The following is a 27478-nucleotide window of genomic DNA, read 5'->3' on the forward strand; positions in this document are numbered from 1 at the left end:
AAAATATATATGTATATGTAATTTTTTTGTTTTTCGTATCTAAGTGCACTATGATGGTCTTTTTACAATAAATGGGTTTTAAAATTTAATTCGGAGAGTTATTTTAAATTTTAATGGAACAGTTAATAGTTTTTTGCAGCTTAATTTATTTATCCTGCAAAGTTTTCGTAGTTTAAAGGAAGTTTTGGAATGGTTGCGGTGTCAAGATTTTTCAAAACTCGCCACGTTACCGTAATTCTGCGCTTCATACGAAGGACATGGCATGTGGCTTACTTTTAACTGAGAATTCCCCCCCCCTACCTTTAATTAGGCTTTGTCTGCATCTTGTAATGCCTTGGGAGACAAGCTTTCTGACGTTTTCCTTTTTCTTTTTTTCGGAATCTATTTTCTAAATGACTCTAAAGTCCACAGAAATTTTGGTGCCCGAGACAAATGACTTTTACAGGCCCGCTGCATATTGTTTACCCCAAAGTCCCTACATGTATTTAACTCTTCATTTAAAAAATCTCGGGCCCCTTCAGGCTCGGGTCAACAGGTGCACCCCCCCCCCCCCATGTAAGCCCCTTTTAATAAGGCCTAAAAATTCCAATGACTTCGTCAGCGCAATCTAAAATTTTCTTCAAAAAATTACCATTAATGTTTTAAATTGAAAAGTTAAATTTTATTATGAAGTTTAAGAAGTTTTAAAAAATTATTGTTCATCTCCCCCCCTCCCCCCCAATTTTGTTTTTGTGAAAGTCGGTTCAATAGGAACCGGCAATCAAACCCGTTATTCAGGGGGTTTGGGAGGGGTTAATTCCTTCTTTAAAAGCTACGAAAACTAACACATGCAGCTGAGTATTTTTATGTTTTCCCTCAACATGTGTTGAACATTGTACTCTTTGACCCCCCGCCCCCTCCCGCCCCCAGAAAAATTACGGACCTGCTGGGGATAATTCAACGGAGCAAAATACAAGTCAGGCGCCTAGCATCAAATCCGACTCTATCCATGAATTTTCAACAGTTATTTTGTTCCCACAGTTTGAAACTTCTTGTTGGATACTGTCACGCTACAAAGCGATTTGGAGTTAACGTACCATTTTTCGAAAATTTCTCGGGGGAACCCCCCCCCCCCCCGGGCCCCTGAAATTATGGATGTTCTACATCCGATTTAAAGGGACACTCTCTTGTTATCCTTACCTACAAGGTGAATAAGAAAAGTAATAAGAATTAAAATAACAACAGTCCAAACAGTGAAAACATTAAAAATCGAGACAAAAAGTCTTCTATGTTAACATTTTTATGCGTTTGTTGTGTCTATATATACTATATGTGCGTGTGTGTGTGTGTTAGGGCAATGTGTTAATCCGGGCCCCTCCCGAAAAAAATTTCTGGATACGGCCTTGGATTACAGCCTGCTTTAAAATATTATTTTGACACCTGCAAATTTTCCGAAAAGGTACGGTAGTCTGAACAGTAAATCAACATTCAATCATAATCTTTTTTTTTTTTTTTTTTCAGAAATTCATAATATCGTTAAGGGGGAAAACTTGGAGAATTTTTTTGGTTGTCCTTCGTTTTTTTTTTTTTGGAGGGGGGAGGGGGGGGTTGTCTACGAAAAAAAGGCTTCTATGTTAACATTTTTATGCGTTTGGTGTGTCTATATATACTATATGTGTGTGTGTGTGTGTGTTAGGGTAATGTGCTAATCCGGGCCCCTCCCGAAAAAAATTTCTGGATACGGCCTTGCCATCAAGTCGAAAATTGCTGTCCAAGTTCGGTTTCTTAGGCGGGAGGGGGGGGGAGTCCAATCCGTGAAAGATTTTTATTATTCTGCTGCAACATTTTAAATTGTGATAGAGCTGGTTCTGATCCAGTTCACTTCAGATATCCAGAACGCTTCAAATGTTGATATTTCATTTCAAACTAGAATAGTTCTCATGACAGATTACAAGTTTCTCAGAGGAACAGCTTGTACCTTCATTCGTAATTATTATTCTTTTCTTGGAATGCAAAGATAGAAGAAAAATAATAATAGCTTTCTTGCACGGATTGTAAATGTGATTGCAAAAAGGCAATTATTCTACGGATGTGATTGACCTTGAAAAATGCAGCTGGGCATTGTGTTCTTGCGGCATTTCTTTTGTAAAGTGAGTAGGTTATCAATGGTGACCTTCTTTTTTGTAACGTTTGTATGTTTCCTGGGTTTTTGATGAAGCGAAAACGAAATGAACTGCGGATTTTAATGTAAAAACAGGTTGTGAAATGTTTCTTGATACTGGGTCGATCTCGTGAAAATAGTGCAAATCGTATCCGAAACTAGGGCTGGGCGATATCAGAATTTTAATACCGCGATATATCGCTCTCAAAATATCGATATATTTAGGGAATTAAATTCAACATTTTATGGGGAGGGGGGGGGAATCGATTTTTCTCATAATTTTCTGAGTATTGCGTCGTATTACTTTAACCACGTAAGGTACTAGGGGTCCTCTTTCACCACAAAAAAAAAAAAAAAGACGCAAATCTCCGACCCCACGGTCGTGCCGTCTCCTTGTGAGTTTTTTAGAAATAAATTATAGCCTATGTTGCTTTCTGATAATGTAGTTATCTATGGTGAAAACATTGTTAATATCGGTCCAGTAGTTTTGAAGCTTACCCCGAACATACATACAAAAGTAGCCATTTACTACATTAATTATTTTACATTTTAATATTTTCTTCTTTCATTCTACACGATTCTTAATGTCAAAATGAGATAAACTAAGAAATTTCATTATCGCACTTTAAAAAAAAAAAAAGAAAGAAAGAAAGCTGCGAAAAAACATACCAGCTGTGTAAACAAGCTTAATGCATTCTAATCAGTTTTTTTCGTACAGAATAAACATGTACGTTAGTAGAAGTGTCGATTTGCAGGCGTTTTTTGGCTTTTTTTTGCGTTCTGGAAATTTTCTTCGATCATATCATCGGCACCATGCTAAACTAATGAATGTGAAAATTAGTACTTTTCAGGAGAGCTAAAACACTGAATATATTTTCCCCCCTTCTGCCGCGTTTAGTTATTTTCGATGATTTAATTTTTATAGATAACTTAAGGGGCCATTCATTAATTACGTAAGGGTCCCGAGGGGGAGGAGGGTTGGGAAAATATCTACATATCTTTACTTTGGGCGGGGGGGCTCAAATCCATTCTCACGTAAGATTTTCCAAGTCGATATTTTCTATTAGAAATCGCGCGGTCAAGTGGTTTGGCAAGGATCCTATTTCATTTGCGACTGGAAGGTAAAAAACGTATTACGCAGAGCTGTTTTTTTATTTGTTTTACAAAGACTGAATAGTGTAAAATATAATAAAAGAATCGCACTATGTATGGCATGTTTTATTTTTAATTAGTATCGCATCAGAAACAAAAAAAAAGTCGAAAAAACATTCAGTCTAAATTTCAACTTTTTAGTAAATATTTCATTACACAAAAATATTTCAAAAATTGTTTTAATAACGATTCCAGTGATGTAAGATTCGTTATTTTATTATTTTGAAAAACGAAATGAAATCCTACGTAAGAAGGGGGGGGGGGGGTGAACAAATCTTACGTTCCCTTATATGGAGATAGAACGGTCAAAAGTTGCTAAAATCATCCTTACGTAATTAATGAATTGCCCCTTAAGAGTGAAAAAAATATCGTTTGAAGTAGTTCTAACCAGTAGCTCTTTTCGAGCACTGCGGCAAACACCGATTTGAAAAACGCTATTTTTCACATTCGTTAGTTTAGCAAGGGGGCCGACGCAGAGCCGTGTCCAAGTGGAGGGTTTTAGGGGTTAAACCCCTCCCATTGGGGAAACAAATATATGTCAAATGAAGAAAGTGATTGACTTAAATTAACTTTAATGTGAAAGTCTGTGTTTAGCGCTTTCTTTTTTTCCCCTTTCTCTCTGAAGTTTTTCTGTAATTTAACTCAGTAATTCTGTATTTTTTTTTCTCTTATTCAACTCAGTTGGACCTAAACCCTAAACGCTTACATTTCTTTCTTCTTTTTTAACTTGAAAAGTTTTACATTCCATTCAAATGTTATGTAATTTACAATTGTTAAAACTTTACCGACTGAAATAATATTTTGGAAAAACTGGTGGTAGAACCGCTGAATGAGCTACCAATACAAAGCATTAATATTGCTTTTTGTAAGGAGGTAATGATGAATTTGGCATATGCTGAGCTATGAAAATGTATTGGCGATTGTGTTTAGTAATGTAATTTCCATCTACAAAAAGCTCGTTCTTGTTTAGTTTACAAGTAAGAACGTATTAAGCATTATTTCAGAACATAAAATCTGATGTACAGTAGACCTTCGTTTTGCACGGGGTTTGCGTTCCACGGAAATGCCGCGTTAATTGAGACCTAATACTAATGTTAAAATAGGGGTTTGGTTCTCTAGATAAAATACTTCCTTCTAGTGATGACTAATTATATAATAAGTTTAATGTATACTTATATCGACTTTTATACACAACATGCATAATCAATTTCGTGTCCTGTTTATAAAGATGAGCTGGCTCTGATTTTTTTTTGGCAGTCATCAAGAATTTTTCCCTGTAATTCTTTGCAGAGCATATGCATCCATGATCACTTGCGTCATTTCCAAGATAGAATTTTCCTTCACTAAACAATCAGAAATATCAATTCTATTGTCTAAATATGACTCAAAAAATTCAATGTGAACGTTTTTGGTTGTGTGTCACCGACGTCGGTATTCTCGTTGGTTTTGACCTACTTTGTCACTCCTAAAAGCTCTTCTTCCAGTGAGTTCTGAACTGTGTGAGTTTAATAACTTTACTTCTGGAAAAAGCTCTGGAACCAATCGTATAAAATGTCTCCAGTGGCCCAAGCTCGATTATTAGCACGCCAAAATGCAGTTGATTACGAGTAATCTGCAATGTTTAGGAGTTTGGATTTTGAAAGAGGGAAAAATTTTTATCTGATTGCATTGCCGCATCGCGTAAAACCGAAACTCATCTGCGTAAAATAAAATAAAGGTGTCAAATCTTAAACCGCATATAACCGAAAACCACGTAAAATAAACCCGCGTAAAACGAGGGTCTACTGTACATTTTGCGTTATAAAATAATTTGTGGAGATTTTTTAATTCTTGTTGCAATAAACCGCATAGTAAACAGGTTTAATCCAAAAGAAACAAACAAGGTTTGGTTAAAGTGAACCTGTAAAATGAAGGAATACTTTGGTTACCTGCCAGAATTATACTTCAAGGGGAAGGGGAGGGGGCAGCAATACTTACAGGTGTATAAACGCCATACTGGGATTGACAATTTGTCGTAAAACTAAAGGTTGTGAGGGGTTGAATTCCCCCCCCCCACACACACGTAAGATTACCCCCCCCCCCCCCCACCCTTTATGAAAATCTGGACACGGGCCTGGGCCGACGATATCATCACGAAACAGCGGAATCGTTTGAACATTGGTTAAATAAAATTAGGTTAGACAAAATATTGAACCAGATATAAAAGATTTAGTTTCGCTAAACCAGCCTCCAATAAGACCTCATTTATAACACTAGCCAGCGAATGTTAACTTTGTTTTTACGTAAACCAGTGACGGTGTTAGCACGATGTCACCTGGAACAGTAATCTGCGGGGTGTTGGTGTTACCCCCTCCCCCTCACACACCACCACCACCAACGATTTTTTCAAAAAATGTTTTATGTAAAAGTGAAGTTCCTACAATTTTCGGAAATGAATTTGAAAATGTGGCTTACTTGGAAAGCTTCCTTTAAAAAACAAGTGAGTAACTAATGAACTCATTTTATGTAAAAAATTTTGCCCTGGACACACATGTTACATACCCTTCTCCGCTATATTGTGCTCCATTTCCATTTAAATTAATTGTGTTTAAAAGATAGATTAAAAAGAAAAAAGAAATGAATTTGAATTTTGTCATCTTGAATTCAAATTATGTTTTTCGCAATCACGAGTGTGTGTGTGTATATGTAAGAGTGTGTGTGTGGGGGGGGGGGGGGCATGTGTGTTTGTGTCTGTGTGCAGGCATGAGTGTGTGGGTAGTTGTGTGTATGTGAGTGTGTAGGTGTGTGTGTGTTTGTGTGTGTAGGTGTATATATGTACATGTGATGTGTAGGTGCGTGTATGTATGCGTGTAAGTGTAGGATATTGACGCAACCTGGAGACGGTTTTCGCTAGAGGTCTAGAGGTACAGCATCGTGAGGACCCGGTCGACGATGATGCTGCGGAGGGTGCTGGTGGGAAAAATCAAAGGGACGTCAAAAACAGTCAAGTGAGAACAATAAGCAATCGTGATTGCTCAATAAAAGTTATACAGAGTGTCCGAGAAGTCTTTGACACATTTCAAAAATTCGGTTAAAAAAATAAAATAAAATAAAATAAACGAGATGGAAAGTAAAATTGAATTCAATTATTACCGCATATACTAAAGTTTTTTTTAACGCAAAAATAGCCGCAAAATTGCAATGCGAAATTGGGTGCAGGAATTTTTAAATCGAGAATTCCCAAACAGGTGGATCGGACGAGATGGTCCCATCCAGTGGTCCCCGCTTTTTTTTCTTTAAGGATTCGTCAAAGACACTGTGTATTCCACCAAAGTGCACAACATTTCAGATCTTAAACATCGCATAACAGCTGCAATCTCACAAGTTACAGAATCAATGCTACCTGCTACAACGAACTTGGTCAGAAATTGATTATAGGATGGATATTCTTCGTGCGACGAAAGGGGCCCACATCGAGGTGTATTGATACGTTTTAAAAAAAAACTTTACTATATGAGATAATATGTGTAATTTTAATTTTACTTTCTATCTCGTTTATTTTTTTTAACCAAATTTTTGAAATGTGTCAAAGACTTCTCGGACACCCTGTATATCTATTAAAGATTTGTGTGAAGTATGTACTATATTTCGCATTAACACCAGGGGTGCCCATAGTTCCATGGCGCAAATTCCCCCCCCCCCAATTTTTTCTCAACCTTCATTCCCCCTTTTTTATTTTCTAGCTCTCTTTTTCATTTTCTAAAAATGTTAATTTTTTTTAAAAACATTTTTTTATTTATTTGTTTATTTATTTTTAATCATTATTTCATTCGAAAAATTCTGTGATACGCCAATGACAAACACACACGCACATACAAACTAAATAAATAAATGAAATGAAATATAAACATAATAAAATAAAATGAAATGAAATAAATATAAACAAAATAAAATAAATATTTTGAATCAAAAATAAATCAATAAATAAATTTAAATAGAAAAATTTAAAAAATTAAAAAATCACCCCTCCTCTCCCCCCCAAAAAAAATTTTGATGGCGCAGCTTGCGCCATAATCCCCCTCTGTGGGCACCCCTGATTAACACTAAAATCCATTTTGGGTGTCACTTCCCAGAGGGTTGTCACGCATTACAGACCGGCCCCTTCGACTCGTCGCTCATTCAAGAAAACGCCATCCATCGCTCACTACAATAAAATTTGGAGACGTCACTAAGATAAAAAATTGTTCACAATTCATCCGACCGAAATTTTCAGTTCACTTGTGGAATGCGTGTTCGAAGCGCAAAAACGCTTCGTCCGCTTTCACGATCCATCATGCATGTGATGGCAGCTCTTACTATTATTCCCTCTTAAATAATATGCGCGGTAATCTGACTGCTCTGCCAGATCAAATCTGCCATTGTGTGTTATCAAATAAAACAAATCCCGTTGCTCTTTGCCATCCCGAGTTAATGTCCGGATTCGGCTTTTTCCTGTTTGTTTATCGGATTAACAATCCGATTCCGATCCGCACCGGAGGTTTTTCTTCAAGAGATCAAACAACCCATTTCGAGTTCTGGAAATGGGTTCGCATTGGGTGGCTTCGATGGTCCTCCATTCTCCGATTCTCCAAAAATGGCAATTTTCTCTTCAATGTTACGGAACGGAATATAATTCGTAACAGGATGCACAGTTGGGTTCGTTCCGTGGGTTGCAACTTGTCGAGCGTTTTTTTTTTTTTTTTTTTGGCTTTTTTTATCCTCTCTGATTTTATGAGCATTGTTGTGGTATGAGATATAAATGTTCTGCGAAGATGTTTTACTAGGAATTTTATTCATACTATCTCATTAAAAATGTCACAACTTGCGTTTTATAATGTTCTTGATGTCAAGTACGGATCGAAAGGAAAGGCAGTGGTCCAACTATGGAGCTAAGGAAGGATTTGGGGTCAACCCCACCCCAGAACCCACGGTTTTAACCAGAGGTGTGCACGGAGGAGGGGAGGAGAAGGAACACCTGTTGGCCCGGGCCCGAGCCTGTAGGAGGTCCGAGATTTTTAAAATGAGGGTGAAATAGATGTAGGGACGTAGAGGGATAAACAGTATTCAGGGGGGCCCATAAAAGTCATTTGTGACGGGCCCCAAAATTGCTGTGCACGCCCCTGGTTTTAACACATATAGCCAATCGTAATACCGTAGTTTATATACATGTTCGGGCGATTATGATTAAAAACTCCCATCCAAAAGGTAATTTCAGACTTCCTGCTGGTGAGGGCGATCGCAACCCCCCAAAAGAATAGATAAATTGAACATTTCGTAAAATTGAAACTTATAAAATGAGTAAAACATATTTTACTTTTATATTTATTTGAGATAAAGAAGTTTAGTACAACAATTTAATGCAGTCGAACCCCATTAAAACGGACTAGAAAGGACCTTTAAAATCAATTCGTCTCAACTGTAGTTTGTCTTATTCGAATAAAAATAAACAGCAAACAGTGCGACGGGTTCGCAATATTGTTCGTGCTAGCAGTAATTTGTTTTAAGCGTGTTCCAAGAAATGAAGTTCAACTGTTTTAATTTAAAAATTAAAAAATGAATCTCTTGGGTCATATTACGTGGAAAATTTAAATGCCTTCATTTTTTTTTTGAATTTTATTTAGGGAACTACATGGGAAAGTACGGAAAAGTTAAGATGAATAACCACTGAAAAAATACTGTATTATTAGCCCCCGACACAAAACGGAAAGGGCTCCTAATCTGATGACCAGTTCTTTTTCTTTTTTTTTTTTTTGTTCAAATGTGACTTGATCGAGAGTGTTCTTAGTTGGATCTTGTCATTTCAGGACTCTAATTACCAAAGATATTAATTAAAAACTAAAAGTTAGCATCTTTTGCAACTTTGATAGTGAAAACTTACTCGCACGTTTAAAATATTTATACCGATCTAAAGAACGAATTTTTCTGCGTATGATGCAATTTTGTTTGAAACTTCTAAGTTATATTTTAACGCTAATTATAAACCTTTTTTTTAAAGAAAATTTTAATACAATTCTATGCCTTTATTCACGCGATTGGTAACGATTTCATTGTTGGTAGATAAGGAGAGAAAACTTTTCTATGGTTTAAAATTCTGATCTGTTGCCATGTTCTATTAGCTAACACATAAAATACTTGTAATTGATTTTAGCAAACAGGGCTTTTAAAGAGATTTTAAAGTTTTCATTCTTGATTTTGCTTTTGCGAGTAGCAAAACTTAAGGTAGAAAAGTATCTCTTATTTTCCGTGCTTTTCCATGTTATGTAGGAAAAATATAAAATGCATTTAAATTTTATTTGTTACCCAGACCTGCGAGATTCGTAAGTTGACCCTCCGAATCGTGTTAATTTTTAACTTAATATTAGTTCTTCTGGTAAATATTGTTACGAGTTCGTGACACAACTTCAAACTTTCTTGAAATGACGACACAGTTCTTGGGAAAACACAGGAGATTTATTTACAGCCAGGAAGCATAGTTACAACTGCTAAATCAATTATCAGCAATTAAGCAAATATCAATTAACACCGTAAACTCAACGGTTACACACGTATTTACATCGAATACGCAAAAATACAGCTCAAAGGCTTCACAAAACAGAGCTAATACATGCTCTCCAGCGTACCGCTGACCACGACTCACAAGCAAAAACTAACTCGAGACTGACTCCCGTCGTCGCACAGAGGGGCCATTTGAGTCAAAAAGCTGGCCAAAAGTCGAAAATGCAAACTTCAATGAGTAGTTTTGGACCTTAAAATTTCAGAAAAGGTAGATAAATTTGGCATCACGTGGAAGTGTTCCCTCTGCACTGAGACTAACCAGTCGAATTTACCAGCAGTCAGAACTTAGCGCTTTCGAAATACGGCTGTCTTCGTTTGAGTCATTACAGTTTCTCGAAGTTACTTCATTGTACTATTTTCACGTCAGAAGTAACTCTAGTGAAGTAATTTACTATGGACGGGGTTGAGCAAGGTTTGTGCACTATTATTCATCAGTTTTTATTTATTTTTAAACTACCATTTTTACATTAATACGGTTCGTCAAACTTCACAAAAATTATGTTTTTTTTTTTTTTTTTTTTTTTTTTTTTTTGCAATTCCTAAAAAAGTGAAGGTTTTTAAACATGTTGTACTGATTTGTACTCATTGAAAATTATACCCCGTGATACTTCAGAATCTCTATTTTGATAATCTGAACTAAAAGTTTGCCCGAATTTGCCCGAAAAAATAATAACGCGATCAATTGAGCAGTTGTGATTTTTATTTATTTCTCTTTTTTCGGTTGTTTTTAGGTTCACAGGCTTCTGTTACATCTATGAGTCGAATACAACTGCATAAGATGTTAATTGGCAGTACAGAAAGGTCCTTTGATGGAAAGTTTAAAGAACTAATTTAAAAATCTAGCTAAAATTACTAACTGCCCTTGCGAAAAAATTGTCGGAAGTGAAAAACATCATTAACAGTTTTAAAATTGTTTACATGCGAAAATGGATGGCATGTAATAGAATGGAAAGCCGACTTCTAGAAAACAATCAAAATTGGTTAAAAGAAGGGGTTATGTTACCTACCTACTCAGTTCCGGGTCTTTTACCATTAGGAAGACCCAGTAAGGATTTCGGAGAATCGAGTGAAAGAACGAAGCGCCGAAAAACATCGGAACTAAGAAAAAAATGTTGCTGTTGATGAATTAACGTATGCTGCTCAAATGAGTCATCGTGCCCATAGGCAACACAGACGTGGCAAAAGTTATCCAAGACATAAATAAGTCTCCAACCAGAGCAACAAAAGTTTCGAAAAAGCAGTCACTGCTGGCTGCATTACTTATCAAAAAACACTCGCCGGAAGAGGCTTTAGCAATATTTGTTGAAGCTAATTTGTCTAGGAGTCAGTATGAAGTCATACAGCAGGCTAACAAAGATGTTTATTCTTGTTATAAATATGTACAAAAAGCAAAGCGAGAATGTTATCCGAAAACGTTTGTCGATGAAACTTGTGCTCAAATACAGTTGCAAGATTTAGTATATCACACAGTCATAAGATTGTGCATGTATTTAAAGCCAGTGTTCCAAGCATACAGTCATGAAGAAACTGCAGATTTTGTGTTGATTTTTAAGTGGGGTTGTGACGGATCAAAGCAAAGCCAGTACAAACAAAAATTTGAAAATGAGGATGGCACTGATGCTCACATTTTCCTCAGTTCTCTTGTGCCTCTTAGATTAATGTCTGGCAAAAATGTTATCTGGCAGAATCCTTGTCCATCGTCATCTAGATTTTGCAGACCTATTAGAATAAGGTTTATTAAAGAGAACAAAGGACATCACAAACGAAGAGATTTGGTATATAGAAAAATCAAGCAAAAAACTTAGTTCCAACAAATGTTAGTGAAACAATTAAAATAAAACATTTGTTACTGCTTACAATGGTGGACGGCAAAGTGTGTAATGCGGTGACTGACACTGCATCCAGTGGCGTAGCTAGACCCGACTTTCGGGGGGGGTTACTTCTTTTATATATATATATATATATATATATATATATATATATATTATAGCGATTATATATATATATTATATATATATATAATCGCTTGGAATTTTTTCCTTTTCTTTTTTTTTCTTTCTCATCTCTCTTTTTCTCTTTTTTTTTGAGACTAACGTTTCGGGGGGGGGGGGGTTTGTCCCCAAAACCCCCCCCTTAGCTACGCCCCTGACTGCATCTACTATGCGCTGCTAATATATGCGGTAGCACGTCAAAAACCTTTAACGACTTATCAGCAAAAAGCACAGAAGATCCAGAGACTTTTAAATTCGGGCTATCTATTCTGCACGCTAGGATTCGGTTTTTTCGAATTTTTATTACATTTATCATATAAGATAAAAGCAGGAGTATTCAAAGGTCGTATTACAAAGAAAAATGAAAAAGATCAAATTAAGGCAGCCAAAGTGATAATTCAAAAAGAATTCAAGAATAAAATAGGATTGCTGGTTGACGTACCTAAAGTTGGCTATGGAAACACGAATGATGGAAACACGTCTCGTAGATTTTTTGGTGACGTGAATGAAGCAGCTGCCATTACAGGGATAGATTTAGAACTAATTCTCCGAATTTAAAAATAATATTGGAGGTGATATCTTCGGGTTTCGACATAAATGTGGAGCAATTTGGCATGTATACCATGGATACTGCGAAGTATTATGTAAATTTGTATGCCTGGCAACCTATGTCACCAACAGTCCACAAGATACTAGTTCATGCTCCGAGTATTATATCGCATGCCTTGTTACCAATCGGTCAGTTGTCCGAAGAGGCCGCAGAAGCCAGAAACAAGCATTTTCGGCAGTACAGAGAAAAATTCACCAGAAAAATTTCCAGAAAGGATTGTAACGAAGGACGTTTTAAATAGACTCTTGTTAACTTCTGATCCATATTTGAGTAGCGTTAGATCATCTAACATGAAGAGAAAAAGGCAAACGATATCGAAGGAAGCCATAAAATTTTTAAAATCTTTTTGTTTTGAAGATAGTGATACTGATGACAAAAGTTTGTAGACTTTCATCACCATCATCCCATGTACGTGTAAAACAGCAAAACTATAATTAATTTGCTCTGCTTTATTTTTTTGTACATTTCACTGTGTCGAAAGTCTGTTTAACAGTTAGTAAATATGTACTTCAACATTGTTAAATTGTTTGGTTTCCTTTTACATATCTAAGCCAGTTAATAATCGGTATAACTTTTATGGGTTGCGTTTGAGCAAGCAAAATAAAGAGTATACATATAACTTGCCCGAGTTTATTATTAGCAACCATTTTTTAGTGAAAAACTAGCAGAATAATCGTTAAATTTGGAAAATTTGATTTATGGCCAGCTTTTTGGCCCAAATGCCCCACTGTGCGTCGGCCGTGGCTTTTTATAAATCTCGAAAGAGAAGTTTCCACAAAACTCGAACTGCTTCTCGATTTTCTTTTTTTTTTTTTATTCATTCACGAATCTTATCAATGAAAAATAGGGGGACCGTATGTACATTACAAGAAACTATTTACAGGTTACGTTACTACAATAATTTTAGATGAAAGATAATGTTATAAAAGCCCAATTTAGCCAGATTACAACAAATTGATCATAAAAACAATTACTATTTACAGAATTTGTAACAATATATACAAGTTTGTTGAATAACACAACAAAAGACTATACAACAAAAAGTAATTACTTCTTTCACCTTTTAAACAGGGGAATGTCCATAAATGATGCCACACACTTTTTTTTTTAAACCGTATTGACCCCCTCCCTATTTTTCTCACCACGTGTCGCAATTCAACTCACTACCACTCCCTCCCTCTCTGTCACATGTCACGCTATTTTTCATTAACATATTCAAGGCGTGATGCAGGGCCTGATTACTGAATAGGCCAATTAGGCCATGGCCTAAAACCTGTTTTAGACTTTATGCAGGAATGTGTAAATGAAGGGAGCAAGTCCAATCATTGGCTTAGCAAAAGCTGAGGCAAAGACCCCAAGTCACGTAACTCAACAACGACGAAAGGTTGACACGTTTTGAGTGAAACTAGGGAAGAGAAACCAGATTTCTTCCAATGCTTTGCTTTAAAATCTATCACGTGACTTGGGGTCTTAGCTTCACGAATAAAAGTTTTCTCTCCCTCCATTTTTATCTCTTCTCAAATGTTTTAGTCAATGGCTAACACTATAAGGCTTGACTACCAAGGGGCTCAGAAAAAGCGTTTGGCCTCCTCCCCCCCCTTCCCCACCCCAAATAAAAAATCGAGCCCTGGTGGTGACATCACACTCTCTCCCTTGTCACAACCTATAGCAATGTCATGAACCCACCTCCCTCCTCCCCCCTCAAAGCGTGACATCATTTGTGTCATCCCCAATTGAATTCCCTCAAGCTTGGCGAAATAATGTAGTTTCGGTTCGATACTTCATTTATTTACCTTCTTACTTTATCCGTAGTTTACTTACGATGTTATCGCCGTGGATTCGATACGATATGATATCGGAATGTCCTTATCTCCGATAGCCAACGATTCATGTGTCCTTAAGGTTTCCAGCTGGTCTATATTTGGAAGAGACATGTCCTCCATTTTTAGATAAAAACTTCTTACACAATGTACAACACTTTTTTTCATTGAAAGTACTTTTGGGAAACATTTTACACTACGTAACTTTCTTACAGAGACTTTCGTCTGTGCATACAATTTCCATTATTTTTATTTGTAGGTTCCACATTTTGCTTTGGTAAATTCCACATTTGCTCTATTTGTATGCTACTTTTTTTTCTTCTACTGAAGGTTATTTGCTTCAAAATTACGCACAAAATAATCTTAAAAAAAAGAAAAATAAAATGTGTCATAAAGACACACGGTTAGAAGTGAAACTTTTATCTTTTCTTTTTTTTTCACATTCTGAATTGTCACTTCACCCGTGCGTTTTTTCTCACGCCACGCTCTGGTTCTTTCTGCGCCTGTTTTAGGCATATTCGCAACAAAATTGTATATTTTAATGAATAAAATAGATTATAAATCTTACTAATATTATATATGCGAAAGTTTGTCTGTATGGATGTATGGATGTTTGTTACTCTTTCACGCAAAAACTACTGAACGGATTTTGATGAAACTTTACAATAATATAGCTTATGCATCAGAATAACACATAGGGTAGTTTTCGTTCCGTTATGGGGGGCAAAACCCCCTTAGGGGGGCAATAAAACACAATTTTTGTATAAATTCTCTAATATTGGGATGAAAAAATGCTTGCACATATTTACATTATATTTCCATCGAAAGCTCTGATTTTTCTGCTGAAGATGGCACCTGTTCAAAATTTCTAAGTAGAATAAAAAACGAGTTATGAGCTTTTTAGATCCATGTTCGAAGGCTTTCCTCAACTCAATACAGTATTTAGTGTATCATCTCAACTCCCTGTCGATAGCGACAATTGTTGTACTGTTGAACTTTCTTTGCTTTTCGTGATTGTTCAAGGCTTTTCTCAAGTCAAATCTTGAAGTAAGATTTTTGCACAAGATTGGCAAATAATACATGATTTGGCTGATGATTTTCCATTTAAACGGAACTTTAATGTAATTAATGGTTTTTATTATTATTTATGCTGATTGAACACTTACCCATTATCCAAACAACCAGCAGATCGCCAAAATTTTTGCAGAAAGATTTCCGTAGCTGATGCATTTGGCAGTTTTGTTCAAAATCGCTGTTTTTGAAGCCGAAGACTACGTCATAATGTTTCTCAGCTTTCACCATGTAAACAAAATATCGCCAATCAAAGAATTTTCAAAAGACTTTTTTTACTGTGTTAAATAATCCAGCAACTAAATTCGGCAAATCCATAAACAGCACAAAAACTTCCATTAATTTTCCTTTTTGCACAATTTCAAACAATCGCCAAATTTTATTACTTAGTTTGGTAACATTTCGGATGAAACTGTTTAGCGCCATTTTATGGTGACCAAAAATATCTCAGCATCTGGCGACGATATCTCTGTAACGAAAATTAATATCATATCGTTTTACAAAGTAAGGAAAGAATGGGGGGAGCATCATCGAAGGTACCCCGAAACGACTTTCGCAAATTCGGTAAAATCGCACCAAGAGCCACAATGATTGAAATTTCCCGAAATAACTAAAGCAAGTATAAGGGGATTACGAGCGCAGCTACTTTTTTTTAATCACTTCGTACTTCATTAGCCATACAGAGAAGGTTTTAGACTCCATGTTAAAAAAAAAAAGTATCAACAGATTAATCTTTTTAAACATGAGAAAGATTAAGCTTTTTAAACATGAGAAGATTAATTTCATGTTTTTTAAATTTGTATATGCTTAAATATAGCGCTTTCGTTTCTAAATCAATACTACTTTGGTCTTTATACTTATTGCTATTTCAGTTTTATGGGTAAGGAAGTAACTCGATTTTTAATCACGTCAAAAAGATGTGTTTTAAATTCTTTCACTTAAAACAAAAGCAAGTAACGATTTTTTCTAATACTTATTACTGACCCAGGCAACGCCGGGTATTTTTGCTAGTAACGAAATAAAATTAAAAATCCGCTTTTAATTATTGCCAAAAACAATGAAAAATATAAATTATAATGTTAATTTTGAAAATGAAAGTTAAACTAGTTTCAAGGCAGAACCTGAGCAATGTGGAATAAATACACTAAAACTGATGACTTGAATTATATGCCTGCTTAATTTCAGCCTTGAAATTAATTTGTTAAATTTATTAACAAATCTAACTTAATTACTGTTTTTTTATTGCTTTGGCAAGAATTAAAAACTACGTCACTTCCGTCACACAAAAAGCTTGCGGATCAGAATCTCAAAGCTCTCGCAAAAGATATTTTACTTCAAAAATGTAAAATCTAAGAGAGTTTTTAACTATTTGTCCTTGGTATTTCATTTCACACGTTCCATCTTTTATACTCCTGTAAAAATAAAACTAAAAGCCACGTCTTCTCAACAGTAAATGTAATATTTCCTTAACAGAATTTTCATCTCACTAAACTTAAACTACTTAGGCCCCAGCTGGGGGGGGGGGGGGCTCTGCGCCATTGAAATGGGGTTGTTTCCTTCAGTCAAAAGTACTACTTTCAGTCACTTTCATTTAGTTTAGAAATTGATAGAATGAGTAAAAAAATAACATGGACCCAGAAAATATTTTCATTTTCTCAACAGTTTTTTTTTAATTAATTTTTTTAAATGTCCAATTTTGAAAAGAAGGCGTGGTCTTTATGACGTTACAAATAATGCAATTTGGTGCAGCTTTCTACCACGTCTCCACCTTATGATAATCAAGAAGCGAATTAAAATTGCGCTCTACGCTTGCTATCAACTATATCGTTGCCAATACACGTGAGTAAAGATGCGAATTAAATATTTTGCTCTGTGGATGGCAACAATGAATGGCATTTCATCATTTGTGATGTCACACGACGGAAGCGTAAACAATAAAAGCGCACCTTTTTAAGTAATATTTTTTAAAAATATTAAACTTAAATAAATTATTTAAAAAATGATCAGATCCTATGTTCTTAAGCATGCTCTTTCAGAAAAAAATACTTTTAAAATTTTGGAAACGGCCCCATTCTTAGGGAGGTGTTTTGAGGGGTATTTTTTCTTCTTTTTGGGGGGGGGGATTCTTCTGAATTTTTGAAGGGAATACAACATTGCTTTTGGGGGGAGGCACCCCGGACTTTGGGGTCGTCCTTAAATGATATCACGCTATGAGGGGAGAGGGGGGGGGGTCACGAAATTGTGAGTTAGTGTCGAGAGAGAGGGGGAGGAAACAAGAAATGTGACATCATTCATCTTTTTCATAAAAATGTGATTAGGGGCTCTGCATTTTTGATGTCACACTTTTCTCAACATATTTGAACCCTCCTCACTTTGTCACAAGGTGACACACTTCACACCCCCCCCCCCTCTTTTCCCCTGGTCACATATCACACTGTTTCTCATTAGCATATTCTCATTAAATGTGTGTTGTCACATTTCTGTAAAACTCCTCCTTCCGTGTCACAATTTTTCGATCTCTCTCTCCCCTCGCAGAGCGTGACATCATCTGTGGATGCCCTTAACCAAAAGTATCCAAAAGTGTGACATCCCATTTTTTTCAGAAAAAATATGCTAATTTAAAACAGTGTGTCATGTGACAAGGTGAAGAAAGAGCAGGGGTAAGGTGAAGTGTGGCACTTTGTGACACAAGGAGAGGACAGGGTCAAACGTGTTGATAAAATTGAGACGGCATTTCTGGACAGCCTCTTGCATAAATATGAAATAAATTCACACGCAACTGCTCTTCTTTTCCGCATTGATTGATCATGAATCAGAACAACTGGACTGTCATTAATTTCTAATCACGGTTACACGACACTTAGTTTCTTACTTCCTTGTACGGAGTAGAGGAAGTTGTTGTGTTCACGAAAAATGACTCACGCTTCGTTATTTTCTTTATCATCATTCGTAAAAGCATTTGAACTTAAGTAAATGTTTTATATTACAGAGTTAAAACTTAGAAAAAAAAAGGGGGGAGGGGGGGAGAATGTTTCTCAAATTTTAGAAAATTGTTGTGTTTGCGTGAAAACTTTCCATTTTGGTAACTGCATAGTAATGATCTGTTTAATTATACTAATCTCTATTTTCTCTACTAATAATAAAGCTGAAAGTCTCTGAATCTCTGTGACGCGCTTAGCGCCTAGACCGATTGGCCGATTTTCATGAAATTTGCACAAAATTAATTGGCTTCATGGGCGTGTGCACCTCGAAGCGATTTTTCAAAAATTCCATTTTGTTCTTTTGTTATTCCAATTTTAAGCCCAATTTTCAGATTAATTTGAATGGGGGAGAAATATTTCATTCACATTTTTAAGTTTTAGGTCATCGATAAATCTATCAAGACACAGACACACAAACAGAAAAGCGTTGCGTTACTGAAGATTTTTAATGAAATATTTAAAAATAATAATAATAAACCTAATCATATTGCAATCAATGGTAACTTTTGGATATTTTCTGCTTGATAAAAATATAGTTGAAATTATGTTCATTCTGTTTTTAAGAAATGTGTTTAATATTGCTTGGAAGAAAAAATCTGCAATACAAATTGTTAAACAAATGCGAATGTTAGAGCAGATGCTGCGTACCAATCTGCAATTTGATTTGTGTCTGTATTGTTTATTTTTATCTTAAAATTATATTGAAAAGCTCTATTTTTAGAATTCATGAAATTTATATATGAATTGAAAATTTTTTGTTCAATTTAAATAAAAAAAGAAAAAAGCATTTTAAAGAAAATGTATATCCTATTGTTCCTGCTGTGTGATTCATGAATTGAAAAATATTTGTCTCAACAGCTTCTGAAACGAGGATAATTCAGCAGAAACTAATTTTACGCTAGTTGATAGAAAGAGGTATTATGCTGATTTTGAGTGAGAGATACAAACTGCAGTGAGTAGTCAAGATTGCCTTTTCTACTGGTTAGGGTACTATGTGTAAAAGGGAGGTATACAAATTATGTCACGCTTATGTGTCAGTGTCACGATTTCGTGAAACTGTGTCTGGGGAGAGAGAGAGGTTGTAAAGTTTAATGTCACTCTTTAGTTTTTATAACTGTATGCTCATGATAAACAGCGAGATATGCGACAAAGGGCAAGGGAAGGGGGTAAGGAGGGGAAGGGTGTGACACGGAGTGTGGGCGGGTTCGAGTTGTTGAAAAAAAAAGTGACATATTTTATGATTTATGGGGAGTCCTAAAAGTCTGCGTTCAAATTTTCAAATATTTTAGGAAATAAGGTTTTCTTTCTGCTGCTAGATGGCAGCACCAACGATGCGTTTGAGCCTCATTATTGTATATTTTGTTTCCGATTTTTTTTTTTGTTTTCTTTTTGAAATTCTAAAGGTATATTTCATTGGTGGATCCAAAGCCCGACCAACTAAAAGTGAGGCCCAAGGCCCACAATAATTTTGAGGCCCCTGAAGGCTATTATTTTAAAAATGTGTGTATTTTTTGTATAGTTATAATGGGGGGCTATGCATAATTCTTTAAGTAATTTGAGGCTCCTTAGGAAAAAGGGGCCCCAGGCCTAGTAGGCCTGGGTGGTAATCGGGCCCTGGGCGGAACCACAGGTAAGGTGGGCGATCGCCTCCCTAATAGTTTTGTAAATTCGAAAACTTTCCCGAAAAAGGTCACCAAACCAGAGAACCAAACTCTCCCCCTGCCCTTTCCAACATATTTCAAAAATCGCCTACAACTATATTTTTACGACTTTAATTCCAAAAATTTTCCAGTGAAGAGTCCCTCAACCCCCTCTCTCCAATGTCATCGAAGATCGTCAAAAACTTTGAATTTTCTGAGCTATAATTTGGAAAAAATCGCCGGAATCGAAAACTTTTTTGAAAATGTTGTTAATGAGGAACTTCTGTTAAATTTTTAGAACTTCAATTCGAAAAATTTCCGGGGGAAAGCCCCCGATCTCGAGTCTTTTCCCTAACATCAATAAAGATCCAGTATCATCACTCTTTGGAAGCTACAATATTGAAAAGTTGAGGAATAGCTCCCGAACCCATCCCTTCCCTTAAGGCTACCAAAGATGACCAACCATCTCATTTCAAGGCTCCAATTTCGAACAATGTCCGATGGAAAGTTTCAAATCCCGTTCCTACCCCCTACGTCCTAAAAGATGGCTTACAACTGCCTTTTCAAGACTACAATTCCAAAAATTTTCCGGAGAGGAGCCCCCATGTCCTTCTTTCCTCATCTTTCAACATCATCAAAGTTCGTCTAAAACAACGTTTCTGGTGAACTGTTACAACGAAAAGTCTCTGGGGAAATGTTCTGAGCCCCATGTCTTCTGCCACGTCATGAAAGAAGGCCTACAATTGAATTTTTAAGGACTTCAATTCCGAATCACAAAACGATTGGGGAGAATTCCTGAATATCGTCCTTTCTCTTCAAGAGAGAGGAAAAAAAAAAGATAGCAAACAATTGTTTTCGCAAAAATACTCTTAAATTAAAAAAAAAAAAAAATCCGGAGAGGGACCTCCTAATTTCCCATCCTGTTATTGGCCACCAAATAGTCTAAAAGTGCGTTCCTGACAAAAAAAATTTCCGGACAGCCTGTAAACACTCCTACTTAAGCGCGAATATTAAACAATTCAATCAACAAACAAATCCATAACTATCTTCAAATTTTATTTAAAATGCAATTTTAGTATTTCTTTATACTATAAAGAAATACTAAAGTTGCATTTTAAATAAAATTTGAAGATAGTTAATGGATTTGTTTGTTGATCGAGTTGTATAATATTCGCGCTCAAGTAGGAGTGTTTGCAGGCTCTCCCTCGAAATTTTTTTTGTTAGGAACGCACTTTTAGACTATTTAGGGGCCAAGAGGAAGCGAAATTTGGAGGTCCCTCTCCGGAAATTTTTTAAAATTTAAGGGTATTTTGGCGAAAACACAATTGTTTGCTATCTTTTTTTTTCGGCAACCTTTCTTTTATAAGGAAAAAAGTTCAATTGAGGACCTGAATGGCTACTGAAAATACTTCGAGTCCTCAAACGAATCAAAAGTTGAAGGGTTTACTTTAGATAATGCATCTAGAACATTAGTTTTTTTTTTCAATTTTTTATTTTTTGTACTCGAAACTTATAACTTTCGTTCAAAATCTCGCCACTAGTATATTTGCATGAGGTTGCAATGAGGTGTGTTTGCATGACGTTATTTTGTCATTCGGCAAAAGTTCGAGTTTCATTCGGAAAATTGATAATTTCCCCCTACCCCCTCACAAACATTTTAATTCGGGGCGCCCCTTCCTATGTGCCTGCATTGACGAAACTCTTCCAAAATTCATGTTTGGGGCTTTAATAAAAAGAAAAAGAAAATTCACTTATAACTATTTTAGAAAGTTCCAAAATACATAAAGAAATCGAACGATTTTTCAATATATTTTGATTAAATTTCATCAAATCTGTTTTTCGATTAAAAAAAAAAAGGCTTGGAAGCCTCCTGGCCTCTGTCAGGAATGAGATTTTTCCGGCTTTCTATGTACATCTAGCAAAACTTTCCTCCTTGTTTTCACTTTTTAAGGTCTCAGTGCGAACCTATATTTCATATAAATTTGAAAAGACTGATTTTTTTCTACATTTTCAGTCTTTATTTCCTTATTTTACCCTCGATCTTCCTCCACCACCATGAACCTATGTTTTGGGAACATGCCGACATAGAAACACGTGCCTCGCCGAAAATTGAGTGCCGTGTCTGAGATTTCAATCCTTTTGCATCCTGAAAATATTTCAATTATTTTGAAAGTTTTGGGGTATTTAATTATCAGATTATCAGCTACCTTAACTGGGTTAGCTTTATTCAAGATTTTAGTAATTTATTTGGTTATCAACATTATTTTAATTGCTCGTTCATACCATCTAATAAATAAAAAAAATTAAAAAAAAAAAAAAAAAAAAAAAAAACGTGACCCGTAGGCTGGGATTTTAAGTTTCTAGGATTTTATAGTTTTCCTAACCAATTAATTTTGTAACTTCAGTGATCTTTAATAAATTTTTTGATGTTTCTGGAGGTATCTAATTTTTACAGAAATGTTGAGCACACAGTCAAGTTTTAAAAACTGAAAAAAGGGGGGGGGGGGTGGAATGTCTCAGAATGAATTTTAAACGTTTTCATAGTGATGAGATTTGCCTCAGGTTGGAGGTTGAATGCAAATTCTTTTCTTAATTATAAGCTAAAAGTACTTGATTAATGAATGTACCTGTTAAATTGGTCTCTATGTTATTTGTGTGCAAGACTACTGAAGTTTGAAGAATACTAAAATACTATGTTTATACCAAACAATGTGCAATCTTCTTCAGTTCTTCCCAAATATTTGAAGTGAAGCGAATAAGGGTGGGAAAGGTTTTTTTTTTTTTTTTTTTGTATCTTTAAAATTGAAAACTCAGACGCATTTTTTGTTTAATTTTTGCGTATCAACTCTTCTGGAACCTTTTATGAATTTTTTTTAGATATCGTACCCACAGACTCCGATGCATAACGGCTCAAGAAATTGAAAAAAAAAAAATAAAAAACTAGCACTGACTTATTAACGTTGCAAATATACACTGCTGGCATTTAGGGAGGGACCCTACAGATTTTGTTGTAGGGAGCCTAAAATTTATAGATCCGGGCCTGGATATCGTATTTTCCGCATGTTTTTGCGATGAAATTTTGGTTTTCCTTCTTTTTGCTCTCCCATGTCTGACCACTCTCATCCCTGTTCTGTGCAAATTTCCTCTTTTGCCCTCCCTCTAACTTAGGCCTTGACCAGGAGAGAAATCACATGCACATCAACAATATCGATGTTATGTGATTGAGCCATTTACCTCTTGGCAATAACATCCATACCGAGGCATATGTACCATCTGTGGGCAACTCGCCGACTAGGTTTAGATTCTGAATTATGTTTAGGCAGTTGCTTCTAACGGCTCAAGATTGGTGTCTTTCTCGGGGCTTGATAGTAACTGGAGAAAGGGAATATTCAACGATGAATTCCGCTTTACTCTCGGTTTTAATGACTACCACTCTGGCGTTTTCTTCTTCATTTCTTTCTCTGCTTTCTCACCTGGTTGTAAAACTTTAAACCAGTGTTTTCTCTTTGCAAATTTCTTTTCCCCATAGTCGATATGTCTTACAAAGTTCAATTATAACAACCCTGTACCTCTTCGTGGTCTGCCAAATCACCATATTTTGCTAGGAGCATGTTTGGGGCATATTGCGAGGGCGCGTTGGCCAACTTGAAATACTACCCGTCAGTTGTGACTACATTTATGATAGAATCCTCTGCAGAAGGACATTGGTTGGTATTTGATAAATTCCAAACTGGTCACAGGAACGTGAATCCAGGACGTTTTTGTAAAATTACGAAAATCCAAATGTACGTTTTAGCTGTTCTATTCTTGCATTGTCAACAAGGTATCTTTTCGTGCTAAATCGATGGTATCCTACAACATTGTAACTTACTTTTTCTCCTATCTCGAGCTGTTTTTGAGATATGAATTCTAACTCCGCAGTTTTCCACCAGGTGGCGCCATGCATGGTTTTATTCAATAACGCAACGCTACTTTACTATGTCTAGACCAGGGGTGCCTACCTAGTGGGGGAGGGCGCTTTTTAGGGGTTGTATTAAATTGTGGTTTTTTTTTTGGGGGGGGGGTTCACGATATTTAGGGTGGGATGCACCTTTGCTCTTAGGGGGATCACCCCTGTCTCGACACCACTTTTATTAATATAGCAGCAGCTGTTATGATAAGAGGGTGGGAAGGTACTTTAGTGGGCACGCTCTATATATTTTTACAACGTAGTATTGAAAATATCGCACAGATGGCCCATAACATTAACATAACTTTTTATAAAAATTAGTTTTCTTGAATTTGTTGTTTAAATTTTAGATTGCATTTTGCATAAAAAGATTTTAAAAAGGAATTAACTTATTTTTTTTTTACAGGTAGATTGTTTGAAAAGCTGAAGATGGCTAACCCTGTTTGTTTTTGATGAACGTGATGGTTAATGGAATTCGAAATTGGATTCCACGAAGTTTGTTCAGATTTCGACAGAAAAAGACATTGCTCATACTGCCAATCATCACTATTGTTTTTCTTATACTTATTTATTCACCTCCTGAATCATATAAAACAGTCTTATCCAACAGACTGATTTCACAGGGTCATCTCCTCTTTCAACCACAGGTAAAAGAACCTCTAAGTCGGAAAGATGTTGAGAAAAACTATACCATACACATTTGGGAACATGGCAAGCGTATGGAAAGAAGATTCCTTAGATCGTACGGAATGAAACAAAGGGACCCTTTTGAATATTGTGCTGTAAACAATTGTAGATTATCTATTGATGACGCACTTGTAAATAACAGCGATGCAGTGCTTTTCCATTTGCATCAGACCAAAGGCCCACAGACGTTGCCAAGTCATCATCCACCAAATCAGATATGGATATTCTTCACGGATGAATCTCCCAAACACACTTTTTACGTTACTAAAAAATATACCATGAAGGACTACGATGGCATTTTCAACTGGAGCATGACGTACCGCAGTGATTCTGACGTGCCTGTTCCTTATGGGAGGACTGTTTCGCTGAATCGCGATGAAAAAAGAGCTTATGTAGGTAAAAATTACGCCAGCACAAAGACTCGTGACGTGGCCATCCTCGGGAGCAATTGTGGTAGCAAAAATCACAGATGGGAGTACGTCAAGGAGCTGCAGAACTACATCAATGTCGATATCTTTGGTGGCTGTGGAACCCTGACGTGTCCTGGCCATTTCACGAAAGACTGTCCAATCATCAGTGAATACAAATTCTATTTGGCTTTTGAGAACTCGAACTGCAAGGAATACATAACCGAGAAACTTTGGTGGAATGCATACCACAAAGATACAGTGCCAGTTGTGATTGGGCCACCGAAATCGGATTATGAAAAGTTGTGTCCGCCGAACTCTTTCATTCACGTACAAGATTTCGATTCCCCATCGGAATTAGGAAAATATTTGAATTTTCTGCTAAACAATGACACTGCATATAATTCGTATTTTGACTGGAAAAAAGACTTTAAGGTTCTAAACGAGCATGGATATTTTGGGGCGCCGTCGTTGCATGTGTGTCATATTTGTGAAGCCCTCAACCGAAAGTCCAACCTGCCAAAGATTTATAACAACTTGAACTCTTTTTGGAATCCAGAAAATGATTGTTATTCATCATATTGGAAGCCAAAGGAATAGTTTTCTATTTATTAATGTACACAATTCTAAGATTGCCATGATATTTTACTAGTTCAATTATGGAGAATAAAATTGCTTCTTAAATATCTATGTATACGTAAATGTTTGTTTGTGTGTTCTTTTTTAGATTTACGGTTTACTTCGGATCTTCGACATATTTACAGGTGTTCCAAAAATGACACATATTTGAAAAATCGATAAAAACTAAAAGGGAAGCGATAGAAATATACCTTTTGTTGTATTATGCTTGGGACAACAGTAAATTTTCAGACAGAGGAACTTTCAAAATTAGTTATATTGTCCCTTAACAGATGGCGTTGCAGGTATGTTAAAAGGTATAACAGAAAACGCAATCTGTAAGAATGCCAAAAAGCCCGGTATATTTGAAAAACCAATGTTGCCCGTTTAGTTTCTATTGATTTTTCAAATAAACCGATCATTTTAGCGATCTTACAGACTGCGTTTTCTTAAATACCTTTTAAAATACCTGCAGCGTCATCTGTTGGGTAGCATTGTAACTAATTTTGAAAGTTTGTCTGTCTAATAATTTACTGTTGTCCCAAGCATAATACAACAAACGGTATATTTCTGTCGCTGCCCGTTTAGTTTTTACTTCCTTTTACAAAAAAGGAAGTATTGTATTCGCGAAAAAATTTTCACTCAAAAATCGCCCTTAATTTCCATTTTGCTCACCCCCAAATGAATGTTGAGTTTTTTTTTTCAATTCGACCACATGCGGAAAAGTGCCTAAGAATGTATAGACACGCGAAATATCCATTTTGACCATCACCGAGGTAATTACAACGACTTTTCTCGTGACGTCTGTATGTATGTGCGTATGTGTGTATGTGCGTATGTATCTCGCATAACTCAAAAATGGTATGTCCTAGAAAGTTGAAATTTGGTACATAGACTCGTAGTGGGGTCTAGTTGTGCACCTCCCCTTTTGGTTGCTTTCGGATGTTCCTAAGGGGGTCTTTTGCACCTTTTTGGGGGGAAATCATTGTTAATATCAATGCAAACTTAAGTGGTGTTATAATTTGGTAAAAACTTGGTGACGTATCGCCAAGCTTTTGGTCGCCAAGTTTTTTCGCCAACTTGGCGACGATTTTTTTTTTTTTTTTTTTGTGCTTCTTATAAATTAATTGTTCTCCTGCCAAATATACCTAGCCATTCCCGATTTGTTATTTTATAAGAATGAGATTAAAAAAACATATATTCAGCTCAGTGGTGACTCTTTTTTACTTCCTTTTACAAAAAAGGAAGTATTGTATTCGCGAAAAAATGTTCACTCAAAAATCGGCCTTAATTTCCATTTTGCTCACCCCCAAATGAATGCTGAGTTTTTTTTTTCGACCCGACCACACGTACATATGTACCTAAGAACGTATAGACGCTCGAAATATCCATTTTGAAGTTTCCCGAGTTAATTACAACGAGTTTTCTCGTGACGTCTGTATGTACGTATGTGCGTATGTATGTCGCATAACTCAAGAACGTAATGTCCTAGAAAGTTGAAATTTGGTACGTAGACTCCTAGTGAGGTTTAGTTGTGCACCTCCTTTTTTGGTTGCATTCGGGTGTTTCTAACGGGGACTTTTGCTCCTTTTTGGGGGGAATTCATTGTTAATTTCGATGCAAACTCAAGTGGTGTTACAATTTGGCGGACACTTGGCGATATATCGCCAGTCTTTTGGTAGCCGTTTTGTTGCCAAATTTTTTCGCCAACTTGGCGACAAATTTGGCTATTTTTTTTAAATCTGGTTTTAATGTAGCCATTGTTGGTGATATTTAGAGAGTTAGAGAGAATCACATTAAAATTGCAATAATAGAGAAATAACATTAAATTGGTGTAAA

General features: G+C 36.0%; 1 protein-coding gene across 1 annotated transcript in view; it reads left to right on the top strand.

Moving 5' to 3' along the window:
* The window catches only part of LOC129225769 (glycoprotein 3-alpha-L-fucosyltransferase A-like), a 70447-nt gene extending 44738 nt beyond the window's left edge, over positions 1 to 25709 (top strand). The window contains exon 3 of the mRNA XM_054860275.1: positions 24334 to 25709. Coding sequence (XP_054716250.1) covers positions 24380 to 25621 — 1242 coding nt within the window. The 5' untranslated portion in view covers positions 24334 to 24379 and the 3' untranslated portion in view covers positions 25622 to 25709. The remainder of the gene's footprint in view (positions 1 to 24333) is intronic.
* The last annotated feature ends 1769 nt before the right edge of the window (positions 25710 to 27478 follow it).

Source organism: Uloborus diversus, chromosome 7 (genome assembly GCF_026930045.1).
Source record: "Uloborus diversus isolate 005 chromosome 7, Udiv.v.3.1, whole genome shotgun sequence".
NCBI classification, from domain to species: Eukaryota; Metazoa; Arthropoda; class Arachnida; order Araneae; family Uloboridae; genus Uloborus; species Uloborus diversus.